Source organism: Heterodontus francisci, chromosome 28 (genome assembly GCF_036365525.1).
Source record: "Heterodontus francisci isolate sHetFra1 chromosome 28, sHetFra1.hap1, whole genome shotgun sequence".
In the NCBI taxonomy this organism is placed as follows: Eukaryota; Metazoa; Chordata; class Chondrichthyes; order Heterodontiformes; family Heterodontidae; genus Heterodontus; species Heterodontus francisci.
In genome coordinates this window covers 34,760,589-34,780,517 of record NC_090398.1, presented here as the reverse complement: position 1 = coordinate 34,780,517, position 19,929 = coordinate 34,760,589, and the positions used below count along the sequence as shown (strand labels likewise).

The 19,929-nt window shown below is 41.2% G+C and overlaps 1 protein-coding gene across 1 annotated transcript; it reads left to right on the top strand.

Moving 5' to 3' along the window:
• The first annotated feature begins 8,654 nt into the window (after positions 1 to 8,654).
• Positions 8,655 to 13,053, top strand: LOC137345207 (probable G-protein coupled receptor 139). The gene is made up of 2 exons (XM_068008670.1): positions 8,655 to 8,724; positions 12,149 to 13,053. The coding sequence occupies exons 1-2, from the start codon at positions 8,655 to 8,657 to the stop codon at positions 13,051 to 13,053; spliced, it is 975 nt and encodes a 324-aa protein (XP_067864771.1).
• Positions 13,054 to 19,929: the final 6,876 nt, after the last annotated feature.

Genomic DNA, 19,929 nt, shown 5'->3' with positions numbered 1-19,929 from the left:
TTCCCCAGCGATGAATTTCAACATTTAACAACTTGCAAATACTTCTGAATGAATCAATCTGGCTTTAGAATCTTTGAGGGATAAACAGTTGTCATAGTTTAACTTCCATTCCGTCAGTTTAAATTATTGTTTTGGCTTGAAGTTTTGCAATTTTTAAGAAAGAATAATAAATACACAGGCTAAATTCTCTTCCTTCATTTTAAATATCTGAGAGATCTCCTTTCAGGTGTTAACAAACAGCTGTCTGTCTGTTTCTCTGAGTTAGAGCAGTTTGTTTCCAGTACAAGCCTGTTCAAAATTAAAGTGTACAAATGTATCTCTCGATCTCTGGTCCTGAATGGCTATATCCCGGACAACGAGAATGCACTCTTTGACTCACAGTCTCTGATTGGCTGTATCTAGGGGCAACGAAAATGCATTATTTGATGCAATTCTCCAGAGCTTGCTGCCTTAAAGCAGTACTGCTCCCTTTTCAAACTTAAAGGGACACAGCTTCCACACCCACCACCCCCCAAAAAAAGAACTGAAAGATCATAACACTACCCATTAATGCAACAACCGTTCAAACTCTAGCCCTAACCCTAAATGTCATCCTACCCCTAACCCTAGCCATAATGCTAACTGTAACCCAAAGTCTAATCCAAACTCCAAATCTAACCCACGTCTCCTAATCCAAAACCTAACCCTAACCCTAATTTAACCCTTTCTCGCAGACTTTAATGAGTTGATGCTGAAACTTGATTAAATTTAATGTTGCAACCAGCAACCAGTTGGGGTAAAAGTTTCAAACCTGGTAACATACTGCCTCTTTAAAAATATATTAGTTTTAAAACTATAAATAATCTTTCTTTCAGTCGGTCCTTTCAATATTTTAATCCTGCCCGATTAAAAGTTGATCAGTTGAATTTATTTCCACGGCACTCATAAAGATGGTGGCCGCTGAGGTGTAACAAGACAGGCCGTGGGCGCCATTGTCGTTGAGGAGGATCTGGGAGGAACAAGACAGAACTAAAGGTATCCCTCTCATCCAAAAGTGCCAGCGGGAGCTTTTGCCCATCCAATGGCAGCAAGCAGATTGTTTTGTTTGCTGCAAATAGATATGGAACAAAATGTTACTTTTATTTCTAGAAATGTTCGTGCTTACCTTCTCTCATTCAAGTGGCCAGTCTTCATCTGTGAAAACAGATAGGGAGTTTTGACTGCCTATTTCGCATGGAAGTTTGTGTAATTGGACCAGATCCTGGAACTCCCTCAATAGCTGTAACTGAGGATTACCTTCGCCAGAAGGGACAGCAGATGGTTCAAAAGACAAGGTCCAACATGACGGACAAAAGAGGTTGTGTTGTTCCCAAGCGCAAAATCATCATCAATTTCTGCTGCGTGCCTAGCTTTGAAAACTTTTATGTTATCTATACATTCTCACTACTGAAGGAATGAAGATTTTAAACTCTTTAAGGAGAATCAATTCTCCAGCAAAGAAGAAGGGATCAGCTGAGGATGGGCTGAGGCACTGATAGTGCAATGTTAGACCAGAATCACATCCAGCAATGTTAGCGTAGAATCATAACCAGACGTGTTACAGGACGTTCAAGAGCAATAATGTTGGACAGTCACCAACAATCATTTTTGGCAGTTAACAAATGTACAAGTTCCAAAAGGCATTCAGTACTCAAAAGGAATATTCTGCACCGCTTCATTCCATTGATATGTGCCAGTTGCAAACCACTTGCTTTGGGAGTTTATCTGCATTGCAGCTCCCCTTCTCTAATATTACTCGTGGCTACCCAACCCTGTCGTTAATGGTGGTAACTATCAAACATTATGGGTGATCACACTACTCTATCATTATGGGTGGTGACCCGAATCTGACATTAATGGTGCCATTCCTGGCACTAACAACATCGCTGGTGAATTTACCCTTGCATTACTGAGGATGAACCTGCACGAATATTTTTAGACAGCGACCCTGTTCTAATATTACTGAGGTTTGTTGCGTTACTGCCTTCACTGTTAGCACTTCTACAGAAATATTAAGTAATTCAGTAATGTTACAATAAGGTCACTACCAGATATGTTAACTTAGAATCACCACCAGTATTGTGAGAGTAAAGTCAATACCAGAACTAGCGTTAAAGGTTGTGATTCTTCCTTAGAATAACTGGTGGTGTCCATATTCTAATGTTACTGGGGGCGATTTTACGCTAATACTATCGGTGCTAATTTTACCGTAATACCGAGAGACAGGGTAAGGGATCGAGAGAGAGAGAGACAGAGAGAGAGAGAAGGTGAAGGAGAGAGAGCGGCAAGGTGAGGGAGAGAGGGAGAGAGAGAAGGTGAAAAGAGAGAGAGAGAGAGACAGGGTGATGGAGATAGAGACAGGGAGAGATAGATAGAGATAGAGAGAGTGAGACAGGGTGAGGGAGGGAGAGAAAGAGATGGGTTGAGGGGGAGAGAGGGAGAGAGTTAGAGTGACAGGGTGAGGGAGAGAGAGGGTGAGAGAGACAGGGTGAGGGAGAAAGAGAGAGATACAGGGTGAGGGAGACAGAGAGAGAGACTGGGTGAGGGCGAAGGAGAGAAAGAAAGAGAGAGACAGTGTGAGGGGGAGCGTGAAAGAGAGATGATTTGACAGAGAGAGATAGAGAGAGACACTGTCAGCTCCTGTATGTGTAAGCCCTCTCTGTTCCTGCACCCATTTTAACATTGTACCATTTAGTTTACATTGCCTCTCCCAGTCTTCCTTCCAAAATCCATCACTTCACATTTCTCAGCATGGAAGTTAACCTGCCATGTGTCTGTCCAAAGTTAGGTTGGAAAGAAAGCTGTCAATAGGGCATAATGAGTCTAAAAAGAGATTTTGATTGGTTAAGAGAATGGGCAAACATTAGGCAGGTGGAATCTAATGTGTCAGGAAGACTAAATAGCAGCATATTATTTAAATGGAGAAAGACTGCAGAACTCTACGGGACAGAGGGATCTGGGTGCCCTAGTAAGTGAATCACTAAATGTTACTATGCAGGTACAACGAATGATTAGAAGGCAAATGGAATGGTGCTGTTTATTGCAAGGAGAATAGAATATAAAAGTAATGAAGTGATGCTACAGCTGTACAAGACCTTAGTTAGAGCACATCTGGAGTACTGTGGACTGTTTTGGTCTCCTTCCTTAAGCAAGGATATAATTGCTTGAGAAGCAGTTCAGAGAAGTTTAACTCGACTGATTCCTGGGATGAAGGGGTTATCTTATGAGGAAAGGTTGAACAGGTTGGGTCTATACCCACCAGAGTTTGGAAAAATGAGAGGTGATCTTATTGAAACATCTCAGGTCCTGAGGGGACTTGATAGGGTGGTACTGAGAGGATGCTTTCCCTTGTTGGGGAGTCTAGAACGATGGGACACAGTTTAAAATTAGGGCTCGCCCATTGAAGACTGAGATGAGGAGAAATGTTTTTCTCTCAGAGCGTCATTCGTCTGTGGAATTCTCTTCCCCAGAGAGCAGTGGAGGCTGGATCATTGAATATATTCAAGGCTGAGTTAAATAGATTTTTGATCAACAAGGGAGTAAAGGTTTATGAGGGGCAGACAGGAAAGTGGAGTTGAGATCACAATCAGATCAGCCACTGAATGGCGCAGCAGGATCGAGGGGCCAATTGGCCTACTCCTGCTCCTAATTATTTTGTTCTTGTGTGTTTCATTTCACCAGACTGCCTCTATCCTCCTGAAGTCTGCTACTACTGGCTTCTCTGCTTATTACATTGCAGATGACACAAACACTGAAGTTATGCCCTGTAAACCCAAGTCCAATTCATTAGTATATATCAAAAAGAGCAGTGGTCCTAATATGAACCTCCACTGTATACCTCCCTCCAGTCTGTAACAACCATTGTCCACTGTCTTAGCCTATATCGTATCCACTCAGCCACTGCCCCTTTCATCCATGGAGCACTAATATTGCTAACTAGTCAATTAGAAGGCACCTTTAAGTCCTCCCCATGAGGGCACTGGTCCCAGACCTCACTGTTTGTACTCTCCCATCAACGTTCGCCAGAGAGGTACAGCATGGATTAGATACAGAGTAATGTCGGTCCGGACACAATGGGCCGAAGGGCCTGTTTCTGTGCTGTATTACTCTATAACTCTAGCTGTCGTCATAGTATTAAGCCGAAAATTGATCAGTTACATTGTTAATTCAGTCATTTCAGTCCATATTTACAGTACACACGGTACCTTACAGTTGTAATAAAGTCATATAGTATCTATTCATCCCATTAGGGCAAGATTTCAATGGGTCAACATTCTCATCAAATTCTAAAGCATTCCACAATGCAAGACTCACAAATTCAGCACAAGTTTACTTTTCTGAGTCTCACTGGTCTGTTCTGACCTCTGAGGGATTACTGATGCTTATCCTCCACATGAGCTGTTGTCCTTACCCCGTGTGCCTATCCTGCTCCCAAACCCGGCATCCACTTACATTAAGGCAAGTGATTTAGGAGCGTCTCAGTGACAGAGGCAGGTGAGTCTTGAGCCTGAGCCGGGCACGAGCCTGAGTGACCCCGGGTTAATCCTACACCCCAGCGACAGTTTAAACGGAGCTTTGCTCTGTATCTAACCCGTGCTGTACCTTCTCTGAGACTGTTCGGCGGAGAAGTGCAGATGAGGAGAGTTATTCCTTACCTATTGCCCAATCCTTCCTACACTTTTACTTCCTTTATCTGATTTGGCTTCATCTCGATTACTACATTGACTCCTTATTGGACCTTTTACATTTCGGATTAGAAAGAAGTCTTTTGCACAGTATAGGAGCTCCAATTCCTTTTCCCTTTATATAATTCTCCGGGACAATTGATCGATTTTTATTTGCTTCATGTGTTGTGGGCAAGGCTACCATTTGTTGCCCAACCCTAACTGCCCTTGAGAAAGTGGTGATACTGCCTTTTTGAACTGATGCAGTCCACCTGGTGCAGATAAACCAATGGTGCTGTGAAGGGGGGACGTTTTTTATCCAGCGAACGAGAAGGAACGGAGATCAATGCCAAATCAGGATGATGTGTGTCTTGGAGGGAAACTTCCAGATGGTGATTTTCCCATGCTTCTGCTACCCTTGTACTGCAAGGTGGTTTAGAATGTGCTGTCGAAAGAAGTGTGTTAGTTGCTGCAGTGTATCTTGTTTATGGTACACAATGCTGTCAATGTATGTAAGCGGTGGAGGGATTGAATGTTGAATGTGGAGGATGCGATGCTGATTGTGTGGGTTTTTTGCACTGAATGGTAGCGAACTCCCTGAGTTCTGTTGGAGTAACATTATTTCAGGCAAGTGTTATCACGCAAGTAGAATTAGATCACTTCTGACTAGTGCCTTTGAGATGATGGACCGGCTATGAGGGACCACAAGGTGAGTTACACTCTGCAGAATGCCTAGCCTCTGATCTGCACTTGTAGCCACAATACTTAGCTGGCTCGTCCAGCTTAGTTTCTGATCAATGGTAACCCCAGGATATCGATAAAGAGGGATTCAGTGATGGTACCACCATTGAATGTCAAGCAGAGATGTTTAGCCTCTCTTGCTGGAAGCTGACATTGCCTGGTAATTGTGTGGCGTGAATGTTACGTGCTACTGATCAGACCATGCCTGAATGTTGTTCATGTCTTGCTGCAAATCGAAATGGATTGTATCAATATCTGAGGAACTGCAAATGTGCTGAAAATCGTATAATCATTAGCGGACATCCATATTTCAGACATTATGTTGGCGAGGTAGGTCATTAATGTAGCAGCTGAAGATGGTTGGGCCTAGGATAATACCCTGAGGAACTCCTGCAGCAATGTCCTGGAGCTGAGATGATTGACTTCCAACAACCACAACCATCTTCCTTTGTGCTAGGTATGACTGCAACCAGTGGAAAGTTTTCCCCTTTCTTCCCATTGACACCATTTTGGCTTGGCCTCCTTGATTCCACACCTTGTAAAATGCAGCCTCCAGCGACAATCCCTCTCACTTCACCTCGAGTTCAGCTTTTTTGTCCATGTTTCCAGCGAGAATGTAAAGAAGTCAGGAGCTGAGCGGCTCTGGAGGAATACAAGACGACTGTCGATGAGCAGGTTGTTGCTGTTTAAGAGGCGCTTGATAGAACTGTCAATCACACCTTCCATCACTTTGCTGATACTCGAGATAAGACTGATGGGGTGTTAACTGGCTGGATTGGATTTATTCTGCTTTTTGTGGACACGATATACCTGGGAAATTTTCCACAGTGATATAGCTGTACCGGAACATATTGGCGAGGGGCACAGCTAATTCTGCAGCACAAATCTTCATTCCTGCAGGTGGCATGTTGTCAGGCCCAATAGCCTTTGCAGTATCCAACACCTTCAGCCGTTCCTTCATATCACGTGGAATAAAATGAACTGACTGAAGACTAGTATCTGTGATGCTGGGAACCTCAGGAGGAGGCCGAGATGGATCATCCAGTTGGCACTTCTGGCTGAAATGGTCGCAAATGCTTCAGCCCTGTCTTTTGCACTAATGTGCTGGGCTCCTCATCATTGAGGATGAGGATATTTGTGTAGCCTCCTCCACCACTTTGTTGTGTAATTGCCCACCACCATTCAGACTGATATGATCCATTGGCTGTGGGATCTCTTCGCTCTGTATATTGCATCCTGCATCCACTGTTGGCATGTCGTGTGTTGTAGCTTCACTAGGTTGAAACCTCATTTTTATGTATGCCTAATGCGTCCCCTAGCATGCTCTCCTGTGCTCTTTATTGAACCATTGTTGATCCCTTGGTTTGATAATGGACGACTGAGGTTTATGCCAGATCAGGAGATTAAAGATTGTGGTTGAATCCAATTCTGCTGCTGCTGATGGCTTCCAGCGCACATGGATGCTCAGTTTTGAGCTGCCAGGTATGTTCAGGTATGTTCAGCTGCCAGGTATGGTTCCGAAGAAGGGTCGCTGACCCGAAACGTTAACAAGTGAAGCAGCGATTTACTTGTACTTCTTTCAATGTAGTATACTGTATTCGCTGCTCACAGTGTGGTCTCCTCTACATTGGGGAGACCAAGCACAGACTGGGTGACCGCTTTGCGGAACATCTCCGCTCAGTCCGCAAGCAGGACCCTGAGCTTCCGGTTGCTTTCCATTTCAACACTCCCCCCTGCTCTCATGCTCACATCTCTGTCCTGGGATTGCTGCAGTGTTCCAGTGAACATCAACGCAAGCTCGAGGAACAGCATCTCATCTACCGATTAGGCACACTACAGCCTGCCGGACTGAACATTGAGTTCAATAATTTCAGAGCATGACAGCTCCCATTTTACTTTCATTTTTAGTTATTTTTTCTTCCTTTTTTTTACAATCTTTTTTTGCATTTATTTCATTTCATCTTAGCTTGTTCAATTTGCTTACCCACTGTTTTTTTTTCAGGTTTTCACTTGCTGCTGTTCAATATTCAGTGTATTAATACCTAATCTGTACTAATGCTTTGTCTTTCAACACACCATTAAAATATTGTTTGCCTTTGCTCTGTGACCTTTTGGTCAGCTATGTGGCCTGGTCCAATCTCGACCTCCTTTGTTATCTCTTGCCCCACCCCCACCTCACCTACATATAACCTGTGACTTTTCTAATATTTTTCAGTTCTGAAGAAGGGTCACTGACCCGAAACGTTAACTCTGCTTCTCTTTTCACAGATGCTGCCAGACCTGCTGAGTGGTTCCAGCATTTGTTGTTTTTATTTCAGATTTCCAGCATCCGCAGTATTTTGCTTTTATTATTATGTTCAGAATCTATCTTATTTGGCACTGTGGTAGTGCCACACGACACAATGGAGGAGAACCACAGTGTGAGGACAGGACATTATTGTCATAAGGATTGCGAGGTGGTCACTCTTATCATTACTGTCATGGTCAGATGCATCTGCAGCAGGCAGGTTGATGAGCATAATATCTAGTCGGGTTTTCTATCTTGATGGTTTTCTCACCACCTGCCACATGCTTAGTCTGGAAGATTTCTCCCTAAGGACTCTGCCAGTTCGGTCAGTAGTGGTGCTATCGAGCTACTCTTGATGATGGACGTTAAAGTTTCCACCCAGAATAGGTTCTACGCTCATTCTACTCTTATTGTTTCTACTAAGTCGTGTTAAACATGGAGGAGTACTGATTCATCAGCTGAGGGAGGGTAGTATGTAGTAATCAGCAGGAGTTTTCCATTCCCATGTTTTAGATGCTGTCATGCAATTTCATGCGGTCTGGAGTCAATGTTGAGGACTCTCAGGGCAACTCGCTCTGACAGTATACCACTGTGCCACCATCTCTAGTGGGACAGGATATTTGCAGGAATGATGAAGGTGGTGTCTGGGACATTGATTGTCAGGTATATTTCCGTGATTATGACTGTGTGAGTATTGTTTTAATTGTGTTTCTTTAAACTGCCCAATAACAATGTTATTGTTCTCTTAATCTGACGTATCACACAACAAAACAAAAACAATTCAGCTGAGTGCATTTGTTAAATGAATGTAGCTAATGATAATCGTGAACCTGATTGGCTGCATGAAGGATTGATATGTGTATGAATATAAGCTCCCTTCCATTGTCTCAGCCTGCCCCAGTCAGAGTCATTCAGCTGTTTCAGATTTAATCTATTCTCATAAAATGGGGCAACCAGCTATTCTGGTGATAAAGGATATTTACTACCCAATTCTCGCAGCTGTTGCTGTTCCAGGTGAGTCACTGTAACCAGTTTGTTGTTATTTGTTGTTTACTGTCTCTCTGCTGATGCTGCATGTTGGCTTAGGTATGTATAATTTTATATAGATTTCAAAGAGACACTGCAACATTATTAAAAGGCTGCAGTTTATGAACATTATAGCAAAGACAGAATTACAGATACTCTGTCTGAATTCACACAGCATTCGCAACAAGGTAGATGAATTTATGGCACAAATAGCAGTAAACTGGGATGATCTAATTGCCATTAGGTAGATATGCCTCCTGGGGAACCAAGACTGGGAACAGAATTAGCAAGTGTATTTGACATTTAGAAAGTATAGGCAGCAAAGGAAAAGGAGGTGGTGTAGCATTGTTAATAAAGGATGAAATCAGAACATTAGTGAAAGAAGACCTTAGATCGAAATATCAAGTTGGAGAATCAGTTTGGGTGGAGCTAAGAATCAAACGGGGCAGAAAACATTGATAGGAGTTGTTTATAAACCACCAATCAATAGTGGTAATGTAGGGCTCTGTATCAATCAGGAAACTGGAGGTGTATGTAACAAGGGTAGTACACTAATCATGGGAACCTTCACTCTGCATTCAGACTGGGTAAACCTCATTACAGCCAATGCTGAGGAGGACGAATTCCTGGAATAAATATGGGATGATTTTCAAGTAAAGTACGTTGCGAAACAAACCAGAAAATGGGCTTTCTTTTGGATCTGGTACTGTGCAATGAGAATGTGCTGAATAATAATCTCGTTTTAAAGCAGCCTTTAAAGGAAGAGTGACCTTAATATGAAGAATTTGAATTTAAGGTTGAAAGTGATGCTGTTTAATACGAAACTAAGGTGTTAAATCTAAACACAAATGATATCGAATGTATGAGGGGTCAAATGGCTGTGTTACCTATTCCTGCCAGCTCCATGAGGGGTCCTGGGGAGCTCTTGTCATGGGAAACCTTGGAGCAGGCTTTCAGTTGTCCCTTCAAGAACATCCTGACGCAGATCAACAGGGCCTGCATCCGGGCTCACCAGCTAGACATGCCGGCCATGTGTACGTGTCCGTCTGTGTAGCAGAGCCTTGTCTCCAATCATCTCGGCCATCCCTGCTGCAGGATAAAGACCTTGCTTCGCTTGGACGGTGTGGTAGTAGATGTGTACCGGCCACCCCATGTTAAAAGAGCCCACGCACAAGCATCTTCTGCCCTCTCAAAATGAACCTCGGGACCTGGAAGATAGGGTTGAACTATTCAGTCAGCTGAGGACCCACAACCCTGGAGTGGAAGAAAGTCATCCCTGTTCCCGAGGGTCTGCTGAAGAAGAAGAAGTTACAGTTGGAATCTAAAACAAAAGGTATGATGGTAGACAGGTAATAGCTACCATTTAAAGAATTAATGCACGGTTTATAACAAATGTACATTCCTTTGAGGTACCAAAGCAGAAGGAAAAGTCATCCAGCCATAGCTAACATAAGAAGTTAAATATTTTACTCGATCAAAGGAAGACGCTTATAAAGTTGCCAAAAAAAGATAGTAAGACTGAGGATTTCGAGCATTTTAGAATTCAGCAAAGGAGGACTAAGAAACAGTTAAAAAGAGAAAATTTAATATGAAAGCAAACTCGCAAGAAACATAAAAACACATTGTAAAAGCTTCCATGGATATGTAAAAAGGAAAAGATCAGCAGAGACAAATGTGGGTCCATTACAGGCAGATAAATTAAACTAGTACTTTGTGCCTGTCTTCACAGAGGAAGATACAAATAACCACCCAGAAATACTAAAGAATCAAGGGGCTAGCAAGAATGAGGAACTTAAATGAATTAGCATTAGTTAAAAAAAAGTACTAGTGGAGAAATTAATGCGACTAAAAGTTCATAAGTCCTCTGGACCTGATGATCTACATCCCAGAGTGTTACATCAGGTTGTTGTAGGCATGGTGAAGGAATTGGTGATCATCTTCCAAAATTCTATAGATGCAGGAGTGGTTCCTGAAAATTAAAAGGTAGCAAATGTAACACAACTATTTAAGAAAGGAGGGAAAGAGAAAAAGGGGAACAACAGACTCGTTAGCTTGATATCAATAGTGGGGAAATGGTAGAATCTATCATAGTGGATGTGATAACTGGAAACATAGAATATTATGGTAAGATTGGACAGAATCAACATGGATTTATGAAAGGGAAATCATGTTTTGCAAACCTGGTGGAGATTTTTGAGGATGTATCGAGCAGACTAGATAAGGTGGGGACAAGTGGATGCGGTGTATTTGGATTTTCAAAAGGCGTTCGATAAGGTCCCAACCAAGAGGTTAGTAAGCACAATTCGAGCACCTGGGATTGTGGGTAATATACTGGCATGGATTGAGAATCGGATAACGGACATAAAAGGGAGAGCTGTAATAAACAGGTCATCCTTAGGTTAGCAGGTCGTGACTACTGGGACACTGGAGGGATCAGTGTTTGAGCCCCAGCTATTCACAATCTATATAAATGATTTGGATGTGGGGGGTCTGCTGGACGCAAAACTAGGTGGGAATGTAAGTTGTGAGGAGGAGATTTAGAAAGACTAAGTGAGTGGACAAGAACATAGCAGATGAATATAGTGTGGACAAGATGTGAACATAACCACTTTGCTAGGAAAAAAAAGAAGTGCAACGTATTTCTTAAATGATGAGATGTGTTAGGGAAGCGTTAATGTCCAAAGGCACCTGGGTATCCTTGCTCAGAAAGTGACTGAAACCTAACATGCAGGTGCAGCAAGCAAGTCGGATGGCAAATGGCATGTTGGCCTGCATTGGAAGAGGATTTGAGTACAGGTGTAAAGAAGTCTTGCTGCAATTGTAGCGAGCCTTGGTGAGATCGCACCTAGATTATTGTGTACATTTATGATCTCCTTACCTAAGAAAGGATATACTTGTCATGGACAGAGTGCAACGAAGGCTTACCAGACTGATTCCTGGGAAGGCGAGATTGTCCTGTGAGGAGAGATTGGGGAGAATGGGTCTATTTTCTCTCGAAGTTTGAAGAAGGAGAGGTGATCTCATTGAAGCATGCAAAATCCTTACAGGGCTCAAAAAGTTTGATATAGGAAGGGTGTTGTCCCTGGCTGGGGTTCTAGAACCAGGGAACATAGTCTCGCAATAAGAGGTCCGTCATTGAGGACTGAGATGACGAGCAACATCATCACTCAGAGGGTGGTGATGCTTTGGAATTCTCATCCACAGACGTTGTGGATACTCAGTCATGGAGTATGCACAAGACAGAGATCGATCGATTTCTAAATATTTAAGATATCAAGGCATATGGGGATAGTGTGGGAAAGTCAGCCATGATCTAGTTAAATGGCGGAGCAGTCTCGAGGGCCCAAATGGCCTACTCTTGCTCCTATTTCCTTTGTTCCTATGTAATGTATGTCCTCTCTCTTTCTGACAGTGAACTTGATGACAATTGTGATTCTATCCCGAAGAAACTGTGGCCTTTCTAATTGTATCTCTGTTTACATGGTGGCCATGGCAACAGCGGATCTACTAGTCATGATCATCAATGTAGTATTGTACCATATTTTCAGTTCTAACTTTCCACTTTCATTTCTGTCCCACACTCCCGTGTGTAAGTTTATTCTATATATGGCTGCTGTCAACCTTGATTTGTCTATTTGGTTTACTGTCTCCTTCACATTTGACCGATTTGTAGTTATTTGCTACCAGAAGTTTAAAATAAGGCATTGTACAGAGAGTACTGCTGTTGCCGTTATAACAACGTTAACTGTTCTGATTTTATTAAAGAACTTTCCATTTTTGTTTGCTTTCGAACCCCAGCAAATAATTAACACAGTGCAGTGGGGCTGCAGGTCACGTGTAGCTTTTTTCTCTTCATCTCTCGGTAAAGCCTACATTTGGTTTCATGCGGCCTGGGTCGTTTGGGTTCCTTTTGCTTTAATTGCCTTGTTCAATTCGTTAACAATCAGACGTATTTTAGTAGCTAGCAGAGTCCGAAGGGAACTCCTGCATCCTACAAGTGACAATCAATGTGATCCAGAGATGGTGAACCGAAGAAAATCCATCATTTTATTATTCAGCATATCAGGCAGTTTTATACTGTTGTGGCTGACGGCTGTCATCAGTTTCGCAATGACTGGACTGGTAAACAGCAATTATTACCGAGGTGACCGCACAAACCCTGGATATATAGCCACAGAAACCGGAACTATGTTGAAGTTTTTGAGTTCCTGTCCAAACACATTCGTTTATGCAGTGATCCAGAGGAAATTTAGAGAGGAACTGAAGAAGGTGCTGAAATCTCCCGTGAAATTGATACTAAGGACGATTAAAAATTAAATAAATACGAACTAGATCTCTCTTTGGAGAATTAGAATTTATGTTTAGCTCACTCCAAAGAGATGAGTTTTTCTCTCTTTCCAGTTACACCAAGACGGTTCTTGTAAAACCTTCTCGGTAGGCCAATATATTTCTGCCCCTGTGGCCTTTTAACGGCAACATTGACAGTGGCTTTCCACGGTTCCTTCTCCTGAAAACATTGTATTCCAACCACTGCAGGCATTTTCCCATGTCTGGTGTGCAATTGGACATGACTGGGATTGCAATTTCCGACCATTGTGTGACAGTCCAATATTCAATCCTACTATGAGTGAGGAGCAACATTTAGTAGATGTGGAATTGGAAATGAAAGCTATTCATTCCTAATATGTGAATCTCAGCAATACATTTTAAGTGTTTGCTGTAAGCGAATTAAATATACAGAGTTAAAAAATGATTTAGACTTGAATAGTTCCGGAAAAGTTGCGGATCGTGTATCTATGAGTCAGAGCACGTGATAACATTGGGTGTGTCTGTAAAACAGTGGAGAGAGTTCTGTGTTTGCTGATGATACAGACTGTTCGTGGAGGATTGCGGAGTATGATTGGCCAACCTTAACATCCGACTCTGCTAATTCGTTCCACTCAATGCAAGGAGATTCGAAAATGATTTTTACATTGGCCAAAATTCAACACGTGTTTTGCATTATATTAAAGGGAAGAAAATGAATGTCCAAGCCTGAAGTCCAAAGTCTCATGACTGCTAAAAAAACAATCAAACACAAGTCAGAAATGTTAACAATTCATTTTATCTCATTCAACTGCAGGAGTAAAACAAAAGATGAGCTTCGGAATATATTTGGAGAAAATCCCAACATCAGCTGAGTATTGAATGCATTGGTTGTTCGTGTCACGGGTGTTGTGAAATACATCCACTTTTGAAACAGTCACTATATCATTACATATTAACCATCCACTTCAGGTTGTGGCACTCTTCACGATGTGCCAGAGGAAATGGCGCCATAGTTTGATTGTCTAAAACCAGGAAATGCTGCAACCTTTCAATTTCCTTGTCAGAATACTTAGGCTTTCTCCATAATCAGCTGTAATTTCCCCTGTCGTGAAATTCTGTTGGATACTTGAGTGGGAAGAAACACCCAAAACCAAACCCACCAGATCCATCATAATATCAGCTTCCTCTACATCTCTCCCAACAAATACGAACAAATGAGAACTGGAACAAAGGTTATTAGGCAGTGCCATTCAACATAAAAACTGTTCTTAGCAACATCTACGTGCATTAAGTGCCAAACAGGCACGGGGATAACGATTGAGAAATACTGAGGAAATAAACAGCAAAGGAATAGATGGGGATAGTTAATTTGAGAGGATAAGCAGGGGACTAGAGAACATAAACTGTAAAAAGAAATGACAAAGAGAATGAACAGCCATGTTTAACGCAGTATTTTAAAGAAGATAATCAGTGGAGTTCAGGATAAACATATTACACTAAAAATATAAGACCCAACTAGCCGATAATGAGAGACATACGTGAACAGAGATAACGATACAATTGAAACAAAAGAAACTAAAGAAAATACACTAATACAAAGCAGAGGATGGCGAAAAGGAAGACTTAGCAGATAGGAAACAAGACAAAACCAATTACAAAGACAAAGAGGAACTAAGCAATTAATTTATCAACGGATATAAAATAAATAACAAAGTATTCTGAAGACACCTAAACATATCAGGATCGGGATAGCGCCACAAATGAATACAGCAGCCAAAAACACAAGTATTGAGAATGAAAGGGAATGAATTTTGGATAATTAGTTCCCCAGTATTTATCAGGTAGATGAACAGAACGGCCATTACATTAGATGAAGAGATAAAAAGTTAAGACATTTAAGATAGAAAGAAGGAGATAGTTGAAGAGCTAGTTCAACATATAGACGATAAAGCACTTGGCCCAAATGGATTGCATCCATTCAGGAAATTAATACAATTCCTGTATTTAAAAATAACACGTTCAGGAAATTATAGACCATTAAGCTTAATGTTGGTGTTAGGAAAAATCATGGAACATTCACTCGAATAAGTAATCGAAACATATCTAGAAAGCGAAATATTATAAAGAGTGGTCAGGACTGATTTAAAATGAAAAGGCATATTTGTCCAATCTTGTTTAATCCTTTGGAACAGTAAAAAGAAAATCAACAAAATAATGAATTGGATGCAAGATATTTGGATTTTCAAAAGGCCTGCGATAAAGTACCACATAGTGGACTCCAAAATAAAATCAGGCCATTTGAAGTTGGAGGACAAAGAGCAGAATTAATATCAAAGGGATGACACCATTGAATACAGAGAGATGTGGTTAAGGGTAGTATCTCAGATTGGCAAAATGGTGGAAATAGTGTTTCAGAAAGATTAGTGATGTGACCATATTTTCTGAAAAGTAAGTTGAGCAAATTGTTGATGTAACTTTAAGAAAATTTGCTTTTTATATTTGATTCTTATCACCTGATATCATTAATACTTGTCTATCTCTCTGGTGAGAAACATCTGGTTTTGTTGAGGGGAGACAATAATGTCCTGATTGGGTAAACTGCAGATCCACTGACTTTCCAAAAGTAATTGCCTTATCACGTTCCATGTCAAGCTTTATTCGTGCCATTTTTCTTAGAAGGTTTACTCAAACACATTGGTATCACACTAAAGATTATATCAATATCAATTTGTAAAATGACTTACTCCAACTATTTACGTGGAATTACGACTCTCTTTGGTGACCTGAATGTGTTGTCATCGCGAAACCTAAAGCAAGTCAGACATTACGACTCTCTTTGGTGACCTGAATGTTTTGTCATCGCCAAACCTAAAGCAAGTCGGACATTTATTCTCCTTAATCTTGCATCGATCCTCACTACTTAATGAATCTAGGTAATATTTTAACCAATCTGTTCCAGATTTTATCAAAATGCAAGCGCTGTCTAGTATGGTATGGATGAACGAGCCACTGACTAACAAATCCATCTCAAGACTAAAACCTCTTGTGACAAGAAAACTTCGTTCAGATTCATCATTATCTTCATCTTCTGCTTCATATTTCTCTGTGCCATGTGTCATTTCGAACACTCTGCCTCTCTGCTTTGGGCAGTTCATCTCATAATGGTACCTTCAGTCACACCTGAAACACCTATTCACTGTTCCTGGAGCATTCCTGGGATTCAGTCTCATATTATTGCTGTTCTAATTCTATCTTCCTTTGAAATAGCCAGATCTACTAAAGATTATTTTTCTTCATTATGGCTGTTTGTAACACTTGCATTGTTGATCCCTGCATTCAGAATCAGAACTATTTTTAAATCTGGTAATCATTGATTGCATCCACTATGTTTTGTGTTATTACAGCATGTTCCACCAAGTCTGCAGGAAATGATTGTTTCCCCATGATTGTTTTCAGGCCACAGACATCTGATCCAACTGGGAGTCTCTCTTTCCAAGAACCAAACACCAGATAGAACCAGGAGCCTGACCATATATGATTCCTTAGCAATCCAGCAATTTAAATGTTAGCACCAAATCAGGGATTGCTACATAGAATATTTTATACGATATTTTAAAGTCTATGACATATTCCTCCATTGAATAACCTTCTGAAATCTATCAAAGTTTGACCACTTCTGATAGGAATGGAAGAACCAAATCCTCATCAGTATACAACAGATGGACTTCCAGCTCACAAAATGCTTTATAACAGATTTTACTTCTGGTTGAAATGACAATCCCAAGGTCATATTTTATTTACTCTTCAGTGGGGACAAAACCCATGTCGACATATCCACTCAATTATCCTAATGATCATATAGCTCAGACTCTGAGAACATCAGAGGGTAATCATACTCCAGCAGTTTAGTCTTGCTTTCTGCGATTTGTCACAATGACTTTTAGGGTTGTAGATTTCTGCCTGAGGAAAAAAAAATCTTAGATTTCACATTCCATAGTCAGGCCCAAATCATCTGCTATCACGTTATTCTCCAGAAAGCCAATTGGTGAAGAATGGTACTGGAACCAATCTTTCCACAGTTTTACATTTATTCACAGAGTTAAGCATTGCAAGCATACACCTTCTAGTTCAACCAGCCAATTTCAGTAAGTGTTTCTTTAGATGTGGTCAAGTGAACGCCAGTTCATGCCCATGTCCTGCACATAATTAATATATAAGTAACAGATTCCCTTCTCTCTCTTTAAATAAAAATTAGAGTAAATATTTGCAGCCAAACTTCCAAAATAAATTACCTCAAATACTTCAATTCTCTATAGAAAGCGTGACATTGTGGGATGCCCTTCCTCTTGTACCCCTAACAATTTATTCAGACAACCTTTCCTTTTTGTAAAACAATCAGACAGTTGGTGACTTGCATCCATCCATTTAATTTTAGAGATTTCCTATCTCTGCAGCATTATTTTTCAGGGGTGGCACAGTGGTTAGCACCGCAGCCTCACAGTTCCAGCAACCGCGTTCGGTTGTGGGTACTGCTTGTGCGGAGTTGGCAAGTTCTCCCTGTGACCGCGTGGGTTTCCACCAGGTGCTCTGGTTTCCTCCCACAGCCAAAGACTTGCAGGCTGATAGGTAAATTGGCCATTGTAAATTTCCTTTTGTGTAGGTAGGTGGTAAGAGAATTGAGGGAAGGTGGTGAGGTGGTAGGGAATATGGGATTAATGTAGGATTGGTATAAATGTGTGGTTGATGGTCGGCACAGACTCGGTGGGCCGAAGGGCCTGTTTCAGTGCTGTGTCTCTCTATGACAACAATATTAGTCCATAATCTTTCCTCAATCACACTTTTCATCGGCTGTACGTTATCCCATTCAATGGGTATACGATCTTCAGTACACCCACTGTGCAGAATCTCACTGAAGACATTATATAAATAGAATTCCACATCCAGTACAGCCACAGGATCCAGTGCTTAGCAGCGAAAATGCTTTCAACACAACGTTTTATTTTCTAAGTTTTCAACCAAAACGGCAAGATTCCAGATTTTCAGTCATAGCACGAGAATAGTCATCAGGAAGATTAGCATATGAAGCATCACAAAAAATAAATACTAAGTTCATATCCTTTTGGTCACCTGAGGATAGGGTCTGTTAGAGTTTTCTTTAATGCTTTAATTGCTTTAAACATTCTCGACTTTCTGGTGTTTAATTTCAACGCATAAAAATTAGCCTCTGACCTCCTGAGTGTGCAACCCGTTCAATTGATCAATTGATGAAAGATTGGACTGAAGTCAATCATATACATTTTTACATTTATTCAGAGTTCAGCATTACAAGCATTAACATTCTAACTCAACAACTCACAGTTTCAATCATGTCTCTTTATATGTTTTTTAGTGAAACCCCAGTTAATTCTCAGAATCTGCACACAATCAAACACAATAAATATACAATTACATTTCTCTGAACAGCAAACCAGCATTGCAGTTTGTCCATCAAATATACAAATTAGCTGTGCTGGAAATACTCAGCAAGTCTGGCAACATCTGTGGAAGAGAAACAGGGTTAACGTTTCAGGTCTGTGATCTTTCACCAAAACTGACAACCGTTGGAATTGTAATTGGCTTTGAGCAGGTGAGAGGGGGGGGGGGGGGGTGGCGGAGAGCGGGAATAATCTAAAAAATGAATAAGGTCAGACATTTCTGCATGTTGCTCGGGAGAAGAAAAGGTGTTTCATCTGTGCTATATGTCAATGAAGATTGAGCAAGATTTTAAGACCCTTGGGGAAGTAATCTAATATAGGTTTTTTAAAATAGTTTCCCTTCAGACGTAAGGCCCCACCTAGAAGAACATAAAGTTAGGAAAATAAGAATTGCCACCACATTGGCAGATGATTGCAAATAGACCCTAAAAATCAGTAATTGCAGGCCCGAGTTTGGAAACTTTCAGAGACGCTGGAGAGATAGGAAGGCTGATAATGAGAAGAGATTTCATTTCAGGCAGAGAATGGTAAACAATAGGAGACAGACTATCCTTGGAGTAATATGGAAGATGGTCAGGAGACTAGAGTTGAGTTAAAAGGACCACAGCTTCATATTTGTAATTAAAGAGGGCATATATAGGAAACACTGCTGCAACCGTGAGTTGGTGGTGACGGGGGTGCATGTTGAAGGCGGTGGATGGGGTGCCAATCAAGCGGGCTACTTTGACCTGGATATTATTGAGCTTCGTGAGTGTTGTTGGAGCTGCACTCATCGAGGCAAGTAAAGAGTATTCCATCACACTCCTTATTGTGACTTGTAATGTTGGAGAGACATTGCATAGACAGGAGGTGAGTTACTCGCCGCTGCATTCCTAGCCTCTGACCTGCTCTTGTAGCCATAGCGTTTATATGGCTAATCCAGTGCAGTTTCTGGTCAATGGTAACCCCCAGGATGTTGATAGTGGGGAAATTCAGTGATCGTAATGCCATCGAATGTCAAGGGGAGATGGTTAGATTCGCTCTTGTTTGAGATGGTCATTATCTGGCACTTATGCGTCACGAATGTTAGTTGCCACTTATCAGCCGAAGTCTGAATATTGTCCAGGTCTTGTTGAATTTCTACATGGGTTGCTTCAGTATCTGAGGAGTCATGAATGGTGCTAAACATTGTGCATTCTTCAATGAACATCCCCATTCTGACCTTCTGACCTTATTACAGGGTATTGAGCGATTCTATGTTTTCTGTGCCATTGTGTAAGCTTAATCGACAATGTGATTTAGACACCAATCTGGTAACTGTGGGAATATTGACGGGGTGGATTGCTTGCTACAAAATGACCTGATTGGTTTAAGTTATTGGAGTCTCCAGTAATTTGGGGGAAAAGCAGTTCAGGTTACTAAATCTGAAGTT

Coding starts and splice junctions, on each gene's coding strand:
- LOC137345207 (XM_068008670.1), top strand. CDS start 8,655: ATGGGGCAACCAGCTATTCTGGTGATAAAGGATATTTACTACCCAATT. Junction 8,725..12,148: donor CGCAGCTGTTGCTGTTCCAG/GTGAGTCACTGT, acceptor TCTTTCTGACAG/TGAACTTGATGACAATTGTG.